An 18,636-nucleotide genomic window follows, 5' to 3' on the forward strand; every position below is an offset into this window, starting at 1 on the left:
TGATGTAATTGCTTTGATTGGGCTTAAGAACATTGATCCCTGAGGCTGATCCTTAGCCCAACCAGCTTAGGTACATTAGTTGGCTCCCGTGCAGTGAAAGCTATTAGACAATGGATTTTCTCTTCACCTTGATTCATCTATTGCTTAGATAATCCCTGTATTTTGGGGTGATTTACCCCACCACTTGCTTGCTGTAATAGCTTTTAGCTAATAGCAAACACATGCAATTAAACAGTGACTTAAGTGGTCCTACAGTAACTGGGGTAACAAATCACCTTTCCCTTACTCTATCATTGTTTTCAGAGGCGAAGAATCTAAAGAGCGAACATGCATCTAAATTACCCGTGAATTTACAAAAAACTGCACTTTGTGCTTTTCGGTGCAATGCATGCTGGGTGTTCTCACCAAAGCACTGACAGATCAGAGAAAAGAGCTCTCTCTCTCTTTAAGTAACATCCTGGGTTGCCGTGTGAAGTGGTTGCCTGTGTGCAGGTGTCTGCTCTTACAAAGAGTTGAGGTGATTGTAATAATTACGCTGTCTTAGCGGAAGACTCTGAGAGGCCTGGCTAGCAAAGTGGCCAACATCTCACCGCCTGCTTCCCAAATCACACGTCAGAAAAAGATGCAGGTCGAACAGCTTGTTACTGCAACGATTTGATCATTCGTATCTTTATATCACTTTGTGGAGGAGTCCAAGGACATTCTCTTAGAAGGGAACGCATTTGGCTTTCAGGAGTTGTTCCTCATCATTCACAAAACACATAGCATAATTATTCACTGTCAAGGTGTGCTGGCAAAACTGCAAGACTGTGTTTGTCTCTCTGTGTGTATGTGTTAATGAGCCTGTGTGTGTGTGCGTATGTGTGTGTGTGTGTGTGTGTGTGTCTGTGTGTTTATATATAGCTTCTGAGTGCGCCCATGGGTAACAAGAGAATCCTTTATGCCATACTAATTGATTCAGGTGTAGCTTTAAAAGCGGGAAATGGATGCTGACCAATAATTACCACAGATTCATCTCCCTTCCAGCAAAAACACAAAATATAGGCTACTGGAGTTCAGTCTGCTCAGTTTCTCTTACCCCACGGTTTCACATTAGGGATGTGCATTTGTGTCATTTTTTCATTTCAATTAATGCATAGGTCTGAAAAACGAGTACGAGTACTCGATTAACTGGGGGCAGGACAATCAAAGGGGCATGGTGAAAAAAATATTTTTATAAAAAAACAAATAAAACTTGTAATAATTGTAGTAACCGTGCGTAGTTGGACCCTTGAGCATTTTGAGTGTACCCGCTTCATTCGTGCGTGAAATTCTAGTCATCAACACATTACCGCGGAAATTCATGTCATGGGAGGGGCTTCTGCCACTCAGTTCCTGTAATCACGTCACTACTAGAGAAAGCTCCTAAATTGGTTAACGCGGCAACTTTTTCCGCCAAAGTTCAGATTTTTCAACTTGCGTGTTTCCCACAGCAACGCTTAATTTGCGTCATTCGCGCAAACTGGAAGTGAGACGACTGATGTCATATGCCGGTCTACACAGCTTACGTTGACGTCAAACACGACATCAAACATGCACCAAGTCTTTACTACCACAAGCGCTTATAATGCTAACCAGATATCCAAATGCCACCATAACCACAAAAAATAAATAAAAAATAAACCCACATGGTCATCGTTTTCGTGATCGATCGTCGATGCCACGTTTAACTCGAGCAATCGTGCCCATCCCTATTTTATGGACAACCCTACTTGGTCTCCCAGTTTGGTTTTAGCTGGTATTGCTGGTGTAGCAAGCTGGTCTAGTTGTGTTTTGGTCACTTTTAAAGCTGGTCTTGCTGGACTTAGCTGGTCAGGCCGGGAAGGCCAGCTGACCCACCAGCTTGACCAGCTTTGCCAGGCTGCGAGGACAGACTAAAACCAGCTACCAGCTTATGCTGGTCTTTGCTGAATTTTTCAGCAGGGAAGGCTCAAGGTAGTCCTAGACTAAAACACGTTTAAGCTGTCTCAACTAAAAATAACTTGCACGTTAAGATCTTAAAATATGCCAGTGTCATTGTTTTGTCTCAAGATACACACCAGGAAAATATGTTTTGTTTATAAAAGGAATGTTTATAAAAATGCTTAATTTTACTGTGGCCTAGTCCTGGCTTTAGCTAAGCCTTCTCTGTAAAACCGGGGTTTAGATACATATAAAATTCACCAACATACAGTAGTGCTCCCATAAGCAAGGCATATATTAGGAAATAATTTGCATATTTATATCTATAGTCAGAGCTATGCAATTGAGTAGCATACCTGTCAAAACATTGGAATTTGAAAATAAGGGAAATTTCCAGAATCCTAACACCAAACCTACCTCCCTCCCCACCCCTCCCCCCCTTTTCACTACTAAGCAAGGGAATGGATAGGTATGCCTTGAATCATATTTTGTATGTTTGTTAGTTGTTATACACATAGGTCGCAGATGTTGTATTCCTTAACACCTTCTGAGTTAAGCAGTAAAGCACAAACAGCAGTGTTTCCCAACACACAAAGTTATACAAAAACAACACCCCTCCACACACGCAGCATGCACATCCAAATGTGCGAATTGGTGTATGCGGGGGGTGTGGGCGAACGTGCACGAGGCGATTGTAGCTTTGCGTGCGGCTCGTCATTCTCCACCCTCCAGCTTTTCTTCTTCTACGACCGCTATTCTTCTTTCTCTTGTTTTATTGGTGGGTGTCGTTTGAGTGATATGTTACGGATATACTGCTGCCTGTTTTACCGGCAGGGAGTGTAGCAAACATCAAATACGGCCAGTGGGATTTTTTTAATAAAAAGATAAAAATACGGGGAGAAATACAGGAAATTATTGAAAGGGGATGATTGCGGGATAGAATGGTAAAATATGGGAGTATCCCTGGAAAACGGGAGGGTTGACAGGTATATTAAGTAAAGACAAATACTAGTTTGTATATTTATAGATGCATGTATACTAAATGAGGGAATTGCATTCAAGCTGCACTCAATTACTGTCACAGGAAAAACTTTTACGCATTATGGTGCTCAGGGATGAGTTCTTAAGTGATAAGATTATCGACTACAGGGAGATTTTAAATGGTGGGCTTACATTACTTATAAAACATAAAACTTTATTAACAAAATGAATAAACAAGCGGTTTCCACAATCGTCCGGTCAGTCAGCTGGCGTCCCATCACTCTCATTTAAAAATGAAATCTGACACCTGCTGCTCATCTGTGCGGTGACTCGCATTCAGCTCGCGCTGAATTGAGCACAAACTTTTTAAAGCAACACCAAACAGTTTTTTTTACCTTAAAATAACGTTTCCAAAAAAGTTTCAGTCGTTTATCCACTCGAAACAGGGTGAACGGCACTTTCACATTTGCTTTCAGCCCTCTATCGGCCAAAACCGCAAAAAGCAGTTTCCAACCATCAGGCCGCTGTCCTGTAGTTCAAGTGAAAACTACAAAAACTTGCTTTAGGGCAGACCTACAATCCAATCAGAGCCAGCTATGCTGCAGTATTTACGACAGTGGTAATGGACAATTAATCTTTAGTGTTGCTTTAATTGTAGTTGTGTCTGCTCTCTAACTAAGTGAAAGAATTTTGTTACTATAAAAAATCAAAACGACGGTCGGGGCAGTGTGATGTAAACGGTGAGAGGCTGACCATTGTGCTATCGCAACAAGCCTAACATATATGTTTTTGTCACACGCTATTGCCCTTCTTATATTATGCCTGTTTTTAAACAGCAAAAACGATTCAATGCACAGGGCCAACGCATGCATTTAGCAATCCAAACTAACATCAGTTTTATGTATGCACGCATGTATCCATGATCTCACAAATTTCCGTGGGATAGTCACGGAATTTTTTGCTCATTTTTCCGTGGCATTCTCACGGATCTCCGCATTTTTCCGTGGCCCTGCTACAGACCGTCTTTTTCCGTGGCATTCTCATGGATTGGTTACTCAACTGTTTTGTCCGTTTTTCTTACCATTGTCGCTTCGGTTTAGGGTTAGATTTACATGAAATGACATACCTACCCAAACCCAACTCTAACCCCAACACCAGGCGACAATTGTTTAAAGTTTAGAAAATATAAAAGAATAAATAAAAAAATAGTATAAACCAACAGTTAAAGTGACATACTAATACAAACACCAAATCTAACCCTAAACCGAAGCGAAAATGGTTTGAAAATAGGAAAAAGCAGTTGAGTAACCAATCCGTGAGAATGCCACGGAAAAAGACAGTCCGTACCAGGGCCACAGAAAAATGCAGAGATCCGTGAGAATGCCATGGAAAATGAGCAAAAAATTCTGTGTCTATCCCACGGAACTTTGTGAGATCAGGTTGATCCATGCATTGCTCCCGGAGGTTTATTTTGCCTTTGAGGGAATGAATGTTGACTGCCATCTTTTATGCTAGCAATTTAATATGGAGTCATTAGTAAGTCAAAGCTATAATTACATGTTCTAATTGAATACTGTCTATTAGCAGGGAATAAAAATGGCTTCTTAATCATCACTTTGTTGACTTTAACTAGACACATGAAAAAAAGAAAAAAACTTAACAAGTCATCCTCGCCATCGTGAATGATGCACAATGATGAAGCACCTTCACGGTGCCGAATGCTACCATGAGAATCCGTGTCGAGGATTTTTTTTCTCAATTAATCGAATGCACGCCGTGAATTTAATTTGTATCCACAATTAATGAGAGCCCAGCAAGGTTTCTGTGCACAGAGATGTGGTAGAAATGCTTATCTCTGGTGGTGAGTGAGACAAGCAAAGCGTCCTTTTAAGTGGTGCTCTAAAAATACTTTACACGAGTGAAGAAACAATAAACTAATCACAAAGTGAGGAGCACCTTTGAGGTCTTTTATGAATGGGCATGCCTAGTTGTTTTTGAAACTAAGAGCATGGATATCATAAGTGCTGTTAAGAAGAAAACGCTATGAAGGGGGAATCAATGACTCCATCCCTCTTCACATCCACTTCATGTCTGGTTTTGTTTAGAGACAGTGATTATGAGTGGCAGCTGTGTGACACTATGTCAGTCAGTGTGGACTGTCATTTGCTCTTTGTTAATTAGACATATCTCATTTTCTAGCTCTGGAAGATGACAGTGCCGGACAGCTTTAAAAGTGTGAATGTGAATAAAAAGAGGCAGCAGTCACAAGCTCCAAACAAGCTTTTGTAAATGTGTGTGCAATTCAATTACAAGGACTGATGGAGCTACTGACAGATTATTTCTTATGATAAATAAAGCTTAACATTATTGCTCAAGTTTAAGTCTAAATGAAATGCTACTTTCAAAATGTACCGAAAAGCTTCTTTCTACAAATTGACAGAAGAAATTGCCATTCATTGCTGCAGATCTAAAGAGACCTGACAAATGCTTGTGAATTTTTTCTTTAACATGTTTTTAGGAAAACGCTGGTTATAAAAATATGTGTATGCGTATTTTGCTTTGGAGAATTTTATAAAAGTGTGCCACTGGGCTTTCAAGGTTGCATCACTGTTATAATAAAGTACTTAGGCTCTGACTTTCCTGAGAAGCCAGCAAGCTAGATGGCTGTTATGTTCAGTCTGACATTTTATATAAATATAATGAGTCTGGAATATTCCTGCACCTCACTGACATTTCTCTGCCTACAGCTCAGTTACACGACCTCTATACAAGTCTTTCTACTGCTATGCTAAAAGAAAACTTTGTTAAAAATGTTCATCTACTCTTAAATTCTATACGGTTTCATTGAACTACTTGAAAATAACTTGTAGTATATCTATACTTTCCTGCAGAGTTCTGGATTCGAGTCAGATGACCTGGACTTTATCCGGACTCGAGTCGCAAGTCATCAAATGTATAAAAATCAAATGACTTTACATACAGGTGCAGGTCATATAATTAGAATATCATCCAACAGTTGATTTATTTCACCAATTCCTTTCAAAAACGTGTATATTATATTCATTCATTACACACAGACTGATATATTTCAAATGCGTATTTCTTTTAATTTTGATGATTATAACTGACAACTAAGAAAAATCCCAGATTCAGTATCTCAGAAAATTTGATCAGAAAATTTATCTCACACTCTAATCAGCTTATTAACCCAAAACACCTGCCAAGGCCTTTAAATGGTTTCTCAGTCTAGTTCTGTAGGCTACACAATCATGGGGAAGACTGCTGACTGACAGTTGTCCAAAAGACGACCATTGACACCTTCTATATTGAGGGCAAGACACAAAAGGTCATTGCAAAAGAGGCTGGCTGTTCACAGAGCTCTGGGTGTAAGAGGTGAAGGGAAGGAAAAGATGTGGTAGAAAAAAGTGTACAAGCAATAGGGATAACCACACCCTGGAGAAGACTGTGAAACAAAACCCACTCAAAAATATGGGGGAGATTCACAAAGAGTTGTCTGCAGCTGGAGTCAGTGCTTCAAGAACTACTACGCACAGACCTATCTAAGACATGGGTTTTAGCTGTCGCATTCCTTGTGTCAAGCCACTCTTGAACAACAGACAGCATCTCGCCTGAGCTAAAGACAAAAATGACTGGACTGCTGCTGAATGGTCCAAAGTTATGTTCTCTGATGAAAGTAAATTTTGAAAATCAGGGTCCCAGAGTCTGGAGGAAGAGAGGAGATGCACACAATCCACATTGCTTGATGTCCTGTGTAAAGTTTCCACAGTCAGTGATGGTTTGGGGTGCCCTGTCATCTGCTGGTGTTGCTCCACTGTGTTTTCTGAGATCCAAGGTCAACACAGCTGTATACCAGGAAGTTTTGGAGCACTTCACGCTTCGTGCTACTGACCAACTTTATGGAGATGCAGATTTCATTTTCTAACAGGACTTGGCACCTGCACACGGTGCCAAAGCTACCAGTACCTGGTTTAAGCCACTATGGTATCCCTGTTCTTAATTTGCCAGCAAACTCGCCTGACCTTAACCCTATAGAAAATCTATGGGGTATTGTGAAGAGGATAATGCGATATACCAGACCCAACAATGCAGAAGAGCTGAAGGCCACTTTCAGAGCAACCTGGGCTCTCATAACACCTGAGCACTGCCACAGACTGATTGACTTCATGCCACACTGCATTGCTGCAGTAATTCAGGCAAAAGGAGCCCCAACTAAGTATTGAGTGCTGTGCTATGGCAGGTGGGTGGGTCCGAGAAAAGATTGCAGCGATTAGTCAATAGCAACATGACCCAACTTCAAACGATCCAATCAGTTCTTCATAGACGAATATATGTCACCATGGGAAACATTAGACAATCGCTACTTCCGTTTCATGGCAACTTTAAAAAGACTGAAGGGTTCAGAGAGTCAGAGACAGGTGAGATGATGAAGAATAAAGTAACATGATTTATGTTAATGTTTTTGAATTGGGCTATGCATGGTGTTATTTAATTAAAAGCAATTTATGCAATTTATATACAGTATAATGAAAATAACAGTCTTTCAAGACAAACAAATATATTTTAAACCTTTATGTCCATGTTGGAGCTTGTAAGTTTTGGTTGTTGGTTTTTATTTTCGCTCAGAGTGTTGCTAAAACACGTGGTGCGGATAAACAATGCGCATAATGCTCACTGCCCATAGAAAACCATTCAAAAAAGGCGCCTGCCACTGCCATAAATGCATTCTGTGTGATCCGCCCCTATGTCTGATCAAAACAAGTTAAAGTCTGATCCAAAAATCCAAATGATGTCAGTAGACCATACTTTGCCATGCTGGGAGATTCAAACTGTTATAATGTTTTCTGTCAAGCTCGTTGCTATGATACATTTAAGAGCTAAGCCATACAGAAGTAAGTGAACGTCAGGTATTTTTTAATTACTTCAAACAAGTGTTTCTATTTTTGCTACAGCAGGTCCCTGTGGGTTAAACTATTTAAACCAGCCATCACATAAATGACTCATACGATCGTCCCGAGGATTCACATTAGCCAAACAATGCAAAATGCCTCTCAGTCTAATGGCAGCTTATTTTAGCTGGACATGAGTTTTGTAATGGGAACAGAGTAGGGTATCCCATTACTATAGCTCACTGTTCTCTCCTCTACAGCTGTGAGCTGCAATGCTATTGGCCGAGATGTCTTGTAGCACAGAGGGGCATTGTGAGGTAAGATGTTCACATTGATTTATTGTGTGAAGTATTGAGATGCTGCTCCAAAAGGCAGCAGCTGTTTGTGTGGTAGTGCTCGGTTTGTCTGTTGGTCAAGACTTGATCACAATGGCCGAAGTGGATCTTACTACAGACCAATGCTGAAAATCTTGGTAAAACTCAAAATGCAAAATTGGCACTATTTTCAACGCACACTTTCTACTGCTTGAGGATGCACAGATATACTGCCAGCAAAAAGGTTTTATGTTATTATGATTAAATTGTTTGAAAATGGTTTTAAAGAAAAATGTGCCAGCATAATTTCTAAAAAGAAATTGATGAGTTGGATCAGGCAGTGAAGGAAGTGCAGCCAACAAGTGTTTGCTAAAGTTACTCTCTCTCTCTCTCTCTCACCAAAACTAACCGAAGTCCATTGTTGGCACACAAGGACCCTGCACAGTCGAAGCTCCATTCAAAAGTAATTTTTCCGCTAATGCAGAAAGCACCAATGGCCGACCCTAATGTCAAGCAGATGCTTTTAGTAAAAAATAATAGAGCGGCACCAGCACTTCAGCTTACCTCTGTCACTATAGTCGTCCACCAGTATGATCTCAGCAATCAGGTGGTCGGGTGTGCGGTTGGTGATGCTGTGGATGGTTCTGAGCAGGGAGGACCAGCCTTCATTGTGGAAGGGGATGATAATGCTGGTGTTTGGGAGCTTTTCGAGATAAAGCTTCTGCTTACAGCTGAAGATGAGAAAAAGAGAAAGACACTGAGATAGAAGCAGACAAACCCTACCAAATTCCACTGTGCATTTCATCAAAAGCATCTATGTATAATCCACATATTGTAAATCACCCAACAAAGTCACTTCAGCATGATAATGCGTGAAACATAAAGCTTATTGTGCCAAGTGTTGCCAGATTGTAAAAAAACATAATTTGAAAACAAAAGGACCGGTGCGTGCTGCCCAAAAGCCGTGGGCAATGGCGATGAAGCTCAGATAATAAATCAATGTTTTGAGAGGTCCTTCAGTTTTAGCGCTCTCATAAAGCATTCAGAAATCTGCATACTAATTGAGCTTCGACAAAGCTGCCGCTGATAGATGAAGTGGCACTTTATTGCTTACACCGGTCTCTCCAATTCAGGCCCCTGACAAACTTGACAAGCCAGTCCTAATTCATACACCCCCATACAATAATCATTCTCAGACCACTGTGTGGTTTATTAACATTTTACTCATTAATAAATGGTGATAGAAAAACAACACTAAATAAAACAACACAAAACAGAAAATGATGTGGTAAGGAGGCCAGATTCTAAATGTTACACATGGCACCCGCTCAGAATTGATGTATGAGACAGGCTAAGTTCGGGATTTGTGCGTATTGGACGTATTGCGGAATCCGACGAGTGCTGTACTGCATAAAGAACAGCAAGATAATCAAATACTTTCCTTGTGTATGCATATGACTAAATGTCAAATCAAATCACCATTAGGTCTATTATTTTTCATTCCTGTTTGTGAAGTACATTTTTGCTTTATTCTTGAACCACTAGACGTAATTTACCCCAGTGCACTAATCAGCTACAGACCGATTAACGGAACGGAAGTTCAGGGTGGACACAAAAGCAGGCCGTTGATAAGCTTTCTGATTTCAGCACTTGTGCTTTTTTAAAATACTGATTCAAAGCAAAAAGGTATTTCTAGATGCAGCAGAACAGAATCATAAAACTGTATTGTTATTTATGGTCACATGACGAGGGCTGGTGGTAAATATTTCTGTCTTTTACTGGGACCTTGGAGCAACCTGAGGTTAAGTGGCTTTCTCAAGGGAACAGTGGAGATGACTCAAGGCTGAAGTATAGTCCATTTTTACTTGTAACCGAGGGTCCGCGTAAAGTGTGCATCATGTAATATTCGTCATCAGAAGAGTGCGCACACAGCTAGATTTTTTTTTTTTTTAAGTTATTTTTTTGGGCTACTTGCCTTTATTGATAGACAGTAAGTAATTGAGAGACAACAGGAAAGTACAGGGTGGAGAGAGGGGTATGGGATTGGCAAAGGACCTCGAGCCAGGATTCGAACTCGGGTCGCCGGAAGTGCGTTTGCAACACTGATCTATATAACAGCGTGACTAATAAATAAGGATAGTTCGCCCAAAAATGAAAATAATGTCATTAATGACTCACCCATATGTCGTGCTAAACTTAGAAGACCTCCGTTCATCTTCGGAACACAGTTTAAGATGTTTTAACGTTAGATTTAGTCCGAGAGCTTTCTGTCTCCTCCATTCAGGGAACTACACTAACCTTTTCCACTGGTGGCACTTGCGCTACCAATTTTTTCAGTTACTGGTGCAAAATATGATTTGGTTGCACATATTTTTTTCAAGTTATATTAAGGCACTCTGGATAATAATAAACAATAATGAAACTGTATTGCATACAGATATGCTTTTTATTTTACTTGCCATCTTTTAAACCACATGCCTTCTTGTTTTCTTAAACGTTGCAGTGTTTCCCACAGATCTGAAATTTACTTGGTGGTGGTAGCCGGTGAAAAGGGCAATTATTACCCACTGACAAATAACGGTCTACTATACATGTGATGAAGAACTAATAATGTGTGACACAACACAATACAATACTGATTTATTGAAAATTTATATTAATTTCACATTATATTTAATTAATCTAAGCAACTTTCTTTGCCATTAACAAAGCTGACACTGTTTGTCAAAGCACCACGAAAACACTTACTGTTTTTGCACTGATAAATTTTATCAAACTCAATATAATACAATACTATGTATAGTATATTAATAGACAGTGCAGGTCTATGGATTATAAATGTGACTGATGTTATGATGGTTATAATTTCTATTAGATAGGCACTTCTATCTTTCTATTTCTCTCTTGCCGACTAAAAAAGCTTAATCCACTCATTATTTCAGATTTAAAAGTCTACTTGCTGTCCCGATGACAGACTTTACATTGCTTTGCGTTTTTTATATCCCGAGTCAGCTTATGCTTTGCTCGTTCAGTGCAATGGGCTTGACATTAGCACTGCTTTTTTGCTACAATCTCTGTGCAAACTTTTTAAATATGGATATGGTTTTAGAAAATATATGGTTTATTAATAATAAGATTATTAAGAAAATGTGAGAAAGAAAATGCAGCGCGTGGTCCTAACAAGAACCATCGGCATAGAAACCGGAGGCACGCTGAAACTGCACTCGAGCTTTAGCGCGTGGCCGTTTTCCGATCGACTCGGGTTATACACACAATATTAATCAGACTTGGGACCCAAAGTAATTAAACTAGGTCCTAACCGGACCCGACTGACCATTTCAAATATAAACCCGGAACCATATGGGTCTCGCGTCCTCAGTGAAAAAAGACCTCTACTCAAGTTCAGAAACATGGAAGACACTGACCTTGCTTCGCGTCGCACCAAATTCATTGAGAAACAGAGAGCATGCGAACGCACACTCATAGGGAGAGACACGACGTGCTTTCACGCAAAATGAAGCCAACGTGTTGAAGGCTCAGAGCACGTTATAAAACGTATTCTTAAAATCCACATTTCTGTTTTAATAAATGCTCATAGTAAATCATAGCATATTGTCTAAAACGTTAGGTAGCACATTTGCGACCCATTAAAAATTACGGTCGCAACGACAGTTCAAAAGGTCGCATATGCGACCATTTTGGTCGCAGTGTAGTTCCCTGCTATTGAAAATCTATGTACGGTTTCCATGTCCAGAAAGGTAATAAAAACAGCATCAAAGTAGTCCATGTGACAACAGTGGGTCAGTTAGAATGTGTTGAAGCATCGAAAATACATTTTGGTCCAAAAATAGCAAGAATTACGACTTTATTCAGCATTAATCTTCCGGCTCTGTTATGAACCGCGTGAAGTCACGTGACTGTAGTGACGTGGCTGTTCCTCAGACATGTTTGCTAAGTTTTTTTTGTTGTTTTTTTCAACTTATAGCGTGTGTCTCCCCAGACTGTAAACGAAGATCGGGCACACAAAACAAAAGAAAAATAAAAGAAACTGGGGCGGAATAGATAACAGTAAGCCGCGCCGTACGTCAGCCGCGTCACTGACTTTATGCTACGCCGCAGTCGGATTACGTCAAAGTACCGCGCGAGCTCTTCAAGAAATCTTACGGAGTAGTTTAATTTCGACTCGCTCTCGCGGTACTTTGACGTCAGATGTCTGTCAGTTCTTGCAGCGCAGCATGTAGTCAAACACACACACAAAACGTCACACAGAGATCGTTGAATTCTTTATATAATTGGCTACATGTTTTGTCTATCAATATTTTCCATGAAGTCATTGGCTGATGGAGGAACGAGTAAGCGATTGGTAACATCTCTAAAGGACGTCACGTTTTCATGCCACAATGTAAATAGTCCTCAGATTGTATATTATATTATATTACCATACGTTCATGCGAAATCTGATGTAAACAATAGACAATATATATATATATATATATATATATATATATATATATATATATATATATATATATATATATATATATATATATATATATATATATATATATATTCTATTGTCTATTGTTTATTGTATATATATATATACATATATATACATATATATATATATATTTATATATATATATATATATATATATATATATATATTTATTTATTTATTTATTTATTTATATATTATATATATATATTTCACGGATTATACGCATTTGTGGACAAAAATGGTCATTGGATGATTCAGACTGGATTCGACTTGTGATCCCCACAAAGGTAAAAAGTTCTGTTTATTTTTGCATGTTGTCATCTGGACTTCTGTCACAAAAAAACTACATATGATGCTAGAACATCTGTATCTCAAAACGGCTTTACAGGGGGTATGGCTTAGCTAAATGAGATGTAAATGAGCCCTATTGTCTCTCCAGGCAGGGAAAAGTGTCAACTTTTCTTTCTCAAATTTCTCGGCATTCTCTTTCTTGAATGTGTTATATTCAAATGGCCACAACTTCTCCAAATCTTATCATGTGTTACACATCAATGGAAAGCTTAAAAACTGCACTTTCAGAATCTGTGAATAACTCAAAATGCCCCAGATCCGACTTGTGTCCCTACTTTCCGTGACTGGTCAAATATGTATCTCAGATGACTTGAGGATTATTAAATCTTGGGTTAATATTGATATTTGGCTGAGGTACCTCTTTAACCAGCTTCACTAGAAAGATCATGCCAGTCACTCAGTGTCACAGCTCAGTTTTGCTGGTGAGCAGCATGGCTATGATGGTCCACCAGCTAAATCAGCATCAAACCAGGGTAGACCAGCTGGAAATGTATACTGGTCATCTCTGGTCTTCTGCAGAGTAGTGGGATTTTTAAAACTCGCTGACATTTTTCACTGTAAGGAGGCATGGAACATGTTCATTTTTGTCTGCTTGTTGTTAGAATAACTTAAAGCAGCAGCACTTCATGTAGCTCTCGGTTACCTGCATTAAGAGTATACAGGCATGCTGACTCTCGCCCTGAGACACTTATTTACATTCTGTCTGTTGGCAGGTTTCACGCTGAGCACCACAGGGTTTAATAGGGAATGTAAATACAAGCCCCGCTCCAAGCTTCTCACCAGAAAGTCGTCTGTAGCACTTTAAAGGGGTTTATACAACTATACAGCAAACATCAGGAGGGCCAAATACAAAGTTTTCAACTAGGATGACAGAGAAGACTATCTCACCTCGTGACAGCGCCAAAACAAGTTTGAAGGAAAATGCATAAATATTTCAACTTCATTCACATCCTCAAGATGGTTATTGACAACCACATAAAAAACAGGTTCTCCTTCAGACATTGACTGTTTGGAAAACGAGTTACACAGAGATTTGTTTTTGCCAATGGAAAAGCCGGTGGCAGTAGAGACATGGTGTAGTTAATGGTGCAGAGCCTTCGGAAGACAATTAACAATGAATCTATCAAAGTGTTCATTTAGAAAGGTGTGAAACCAGCCCATCTTCTGCTAAATTAATGGACTGTTTACATCACTAATTTACGCTCTAACAGTCATGAAGATAGCACTCAAGCCTTGCTTTTTATGACTATGTTCATAAAAATGAACCTTTAAGGCTAATTTACACTGATACAACAAACACAAGCAAACGCCAACAAATACAGACAAACTTTTCATTCTAAATGTTTGGTGCTGTTTGTTGGCATATTTAGCATGCTATGTTTTCATCCATTTATTTTTATGCACATTTTGGGATATCTCATAAAACACTATATGAAAATTGTAAGATGTGTAAAAAAATATTTACAAACATATGCGCTCATACTTTTTATCTCATAAGAAAACATGCGCATAAACTACAATGGGAATAAATCAAGGGGTACCCTTCCGATCTCTCTGATGAAGCAAATACGGAAGTGATTTAAACTGCATTTTATTGGCTGGCTCCAAAAGGGAGTCAATTCCCATAGACCCCATGTTAAAATGCCCAACTTTACAGTAGTTAATAATATGTATACAGCCTTGTACAAAAATAGGTTTTGGTCTGTATAGCTAATTTTGCCCTTCATGACAACTGTGAGGGAGATGAATTTATTGGTAACTCATCTGTTTAAATGATATTAAGCCTTAAAGTTCTGCATAATTAAGGGCGTGGCAACTTGAGTGACGGTTGAATAGCCACTGCTGTCACTAGAGTTGAGCTAGGGGGCGTGGTTTCAGCAACCAGCCACCTCAGCTTCACCCACGTCCCGCCTCTTTACACGTTTTCGGATATTCAAAAGCGGACGGCAGACACCGCCTACTTTAAGCTTCAAAAGATCTTCAGAAACCTATGGGTGACATCACGGACACTACATCTTTTTTACAGTCTATGGAATAAATCCCTAGATTTGCATCAAAAGGTGGTGATTTTCCAAGATGGACAGCATAACTGGACTAACCAGCGTACCGCTCTCATTGTACGGCATCTGAAATGCTTTTTTGTTGTGTCATATAAGTGGTTTGGTAAAATTACATTCCAGAACTGTCTTACTAGACTGCTCTCATAAACAGCAGGAGTCTACCTCCAAAAGCATTAAGCGCAACTAGTTTATTATGCACAAAGAGGTTTAAATACAATGGCTGTACCTGCTTTTATTGCTAATACTTAGTGCCAGTTTTGTAGGAAGTGACACTTTTTTTCTTTTAAAATAACAAGATAGAAATGCTGCTTTATTTGCTAATGTTGATACGATATTCCAATTTTGCACATAAGTTTAATAGGCAACTTTGGATGGAAACAACTAGTGTGAATTAGCCTTTATTATGAAACCCAGTCAGAATTATAGAGGCTCACAATGAATGAGAAAGGCTGGGGAGAAGTATAAATACAGCACTCTAAAAACATTGATAATTAAATAAACAATTAAGGGTCAGATTTACTAAATGGGGCAAATTAGCGCAAGAGTGCAATTCCAAAAAAGTGCAGATGGAAGTTGTAATATCTCCAGGTTATTTACCAAAAAATGTGCAAATTAAATAATACAGGTGCAACAGCTGATTTCCATAATGACCAACACAACTAAGAGCAGTGCAAATTAGTTGTTGATAAGTTGCAGGTGATCTATAATGCATGAGGCGCTTCAGTTCAGCACCACACCTTTTCAGCGCTAATTATCCACTGCGTGTCTTTAGACCAGTGGTCTCACACTCCCGGCCCGCGGGCCATTTGCGGTCCGCCCTCCCCCTCTCTGCGGCCTGCGTCAACTTTCAAAAATATAAAATAATCTGGCCCGCAGAAAGATTTGTATTCACTTTTTTATATTCGTTTGATTTTTTATTTAAACGTTCAAGTGTTCGTTCACATGTCGGGTCTAACAACGCGTTAAAACGAGTCAAACATTACTTTCCAACGTGCTCTAGAGCGGAAGTTGCGCTCCGGGGCGTGGGTCGCGTCACCGGTTGCTACGCAGCCATGAACCGCACGCTCCGTGATGTCGAGGATCACTGAATGCGTGATCGGATTTTAATTCCTCAAATGAACCTCGCGTCAATCATACCATTGTCACCATGCGATCAGTTAATCTGGTCAGGACTTTGTAGTGTTTGTCTAGAGAAGATTTGTTACTTCCGGGTGGATATCAGCTGTTACTCATAGAAGATCGAGCTGCGGTGGGCTTCACGTCACAGCATCTAATGGAAACACCGCATATGGAGGCAGAGCGGTAGATATAATGCAACACATTTTAAACTACAGATAAGAAAAGAGCCATCAAAGTGCCCAGGTTAAGAAAAGAGAAAAGATGAGGAGAAATGTAAAGAAGATAAAAGTATGTATACTGCTATATATAATGAAGTATAATATATTATTATGTAGATTTCTATTCAATTACAAATAGAGCAGTACTATTATTTTTTCTGTCCAATATATCTTATATAACATGGACTAATTCAAAAGTTATAGGATCACTTTCAATTATTAATATTTTTCCCACATATAATAGAAAATTTATGAAAACTGAAATAATAAAGAACATAATGAAGTCAATACTATGACTGAAAACAATCCAAAATAAATAAAAACAGAAACACTTACTGGTGGTAATGTTTATAATAGTTTATAAATGTATACAGGAATTAAATTTGTTAGTTCAGTGCAAGGTTTTAATAGGTCTTAGTTAAGATAAGATTAAGAAAAGATTTACCTTGGCTACTTTTATAAAATAATGTATATTAAAAAGATAAAACCATTGCTTATATATTTTCAAGTATTATTATACATTAAATAATAGAAATTAAACATGACATTTACAGAAACATTGTACTTTTTTGAATGTTAAAATAGCTCTGCGGCCCCCCGATGAACTGTCTGTCTTAAAAATGGCCCCAAGCCAGTTTGAGTTTGAGACCCCTGCTTTAGACAATTCCAACAGTCGATATTTAACGCCGCATGGTGTTAGTAAATCTGACCCTATATCTTTTACCAACTTCTCACAACAATAGAGATGTTTAAGAAAATTTTTTTTTATTAAACCAATATTTAAAGGGGACATTTCACAAGACTTTTTTAAGACGTCAAATAAATCTTTGGTGTCCCCAGAGTACGTATGTGAAGTTTTAGCTTAAAATACCATAAAGGGAATTTATTATAACATGTTAAAATGTTTTGTATGTGCGAGCAAAAATGTGACATTTTTTGGTGTGTCCTTTTAAATGCAAATAAACTGATCTCTGCAATAAATGGCAATGCTGTGGTTGGATAGTGCAGATTAAGGGGCCGTATTATCCCCTTCTGACATCACAAGGGGAGCCAAATTTCAATTAACTATTTTTCACATGCTTGCAGAGAATGGTTTACCAAAACTAAGTTACTGGGTTGTTCTTTTTCACATGTTCTAGGTTGATATAAGCACTGGGGACCCAATTGTAGCACTTAAACATGGAAAAAGACCCCTTTAAAGAAACTTTTGTTTTATAGAGCCCCTTAAAGGGACACTTCACCCATTTGCATTAAGTTTTGTATAGTTAGAGACCTAGTCATGTTTTTGAATGGTCGTGCATTATTTCCTCAGTTACCGCTGAGACAGGAGAAATACAGATTTCAGTGTTGCACTTCCTTCTTTCAATGATGTAAAAATCATCATATTGCATCATTGAAAGAAGGAAGTGCTAAATCTTTGTTGAAGGAGTGAGACTACAAACACCCCTTTTCTTGGTCAAATAGGCACCAAATTCGAAATGTATCTTACATATCAACTACAAATATAACACACTTTCAATAATGATTAATGTTTTTATGGGTGAAATGCTCCTTTAAAACTGTAATTTGGGGTTTACAGTTAAAAGCCTCACGTGGACGGTAATTGTTTCTCATGAGGATGTCTGTAAAAATATATTTGCATGCCTCCTTTGTGATAAAACTTGTGCGTTCGGATAGAGATACATTTGTGGTGGATATGTGAGTTTAACATTCTAAACACCTGGAAATGCGCTGCTCATGTGGCTAATTACATGATCATTCAGATGACCCGGATACCTGCTTTATAGTTATACGTATATGGAATATAGCACTTGATTGAATATTGAATATTGCATTTGTGTATCTAAACTTGTTGCGGATATAATAAGAGACATTTATAAAAATAGTTGAAAGATCGTCCCGATATACTTCTCATCATTTCAGTTAAGAAGGTGTCAATGTTTAAAATGCGCTTCACTGATTCAAAATAACTGGAGCACTCGACCATACTGTGCTCTTTAGTGGTCTAAAAGATATGCAGAATGACTTTTGCAGCCATCCCCTTTTATAAACTCAGAGATCTGGATTTGGACGGCATTAAATTACCACCCGACTTTGGTGTTTTTCAAAAAAACAGTAGGTACAGTAATTCGGCCGGGAAGTTTTACACAGGTGATCGAAGAAAAACACTGACTGCCCACCCCCCCCCCCCCCGTAAATGATAACAAATACCTTACCCCCCCCCCCCCACGAGAAACCAATTAC

General features: G+C 38.8%; 1 protein-coding gene across 2 annotated transcripts in view; it reads right to left on the bottom strand.

The window, feature by feature from the left end:
• Window positions 1-18,636, bottom strand: part of galntl6 (polypeptide N-acetylgalactosaminyltransferase like 6) — a 317,093-nt gene that overhangs the window by 213,415 nt on the left and 85,042 nt on the right. For both annotated transcript variants that reach the window (XM_055205086.2, XM_055205085.2), the window contains exon 5: window positions 8,708-8,874. In XM_055205086.2, the coding sequence (XP_055061061.2) occupies window positions 8,708-8,874 (167 nt within the window). The remainder of the gene's footprint in view (window positions 1-8,707; window positions 8,875-18,636) is intronic.

The sequence above is a fragment of the Misgurnus anguillicaudatus genome, chromosome 3 (genome assembly GCF_027580225.2).
Source record: "Misgurnus anguillicaudatus chromosome 3, ASM2758022v2, whole genome shotgun sequence".
NCBI lineage: Eukaryota > Metazoa > Chordata > Actinopteri > Cypriniformes > Cobitidae > Misgurnus > Misgurnus anguillicaudatus.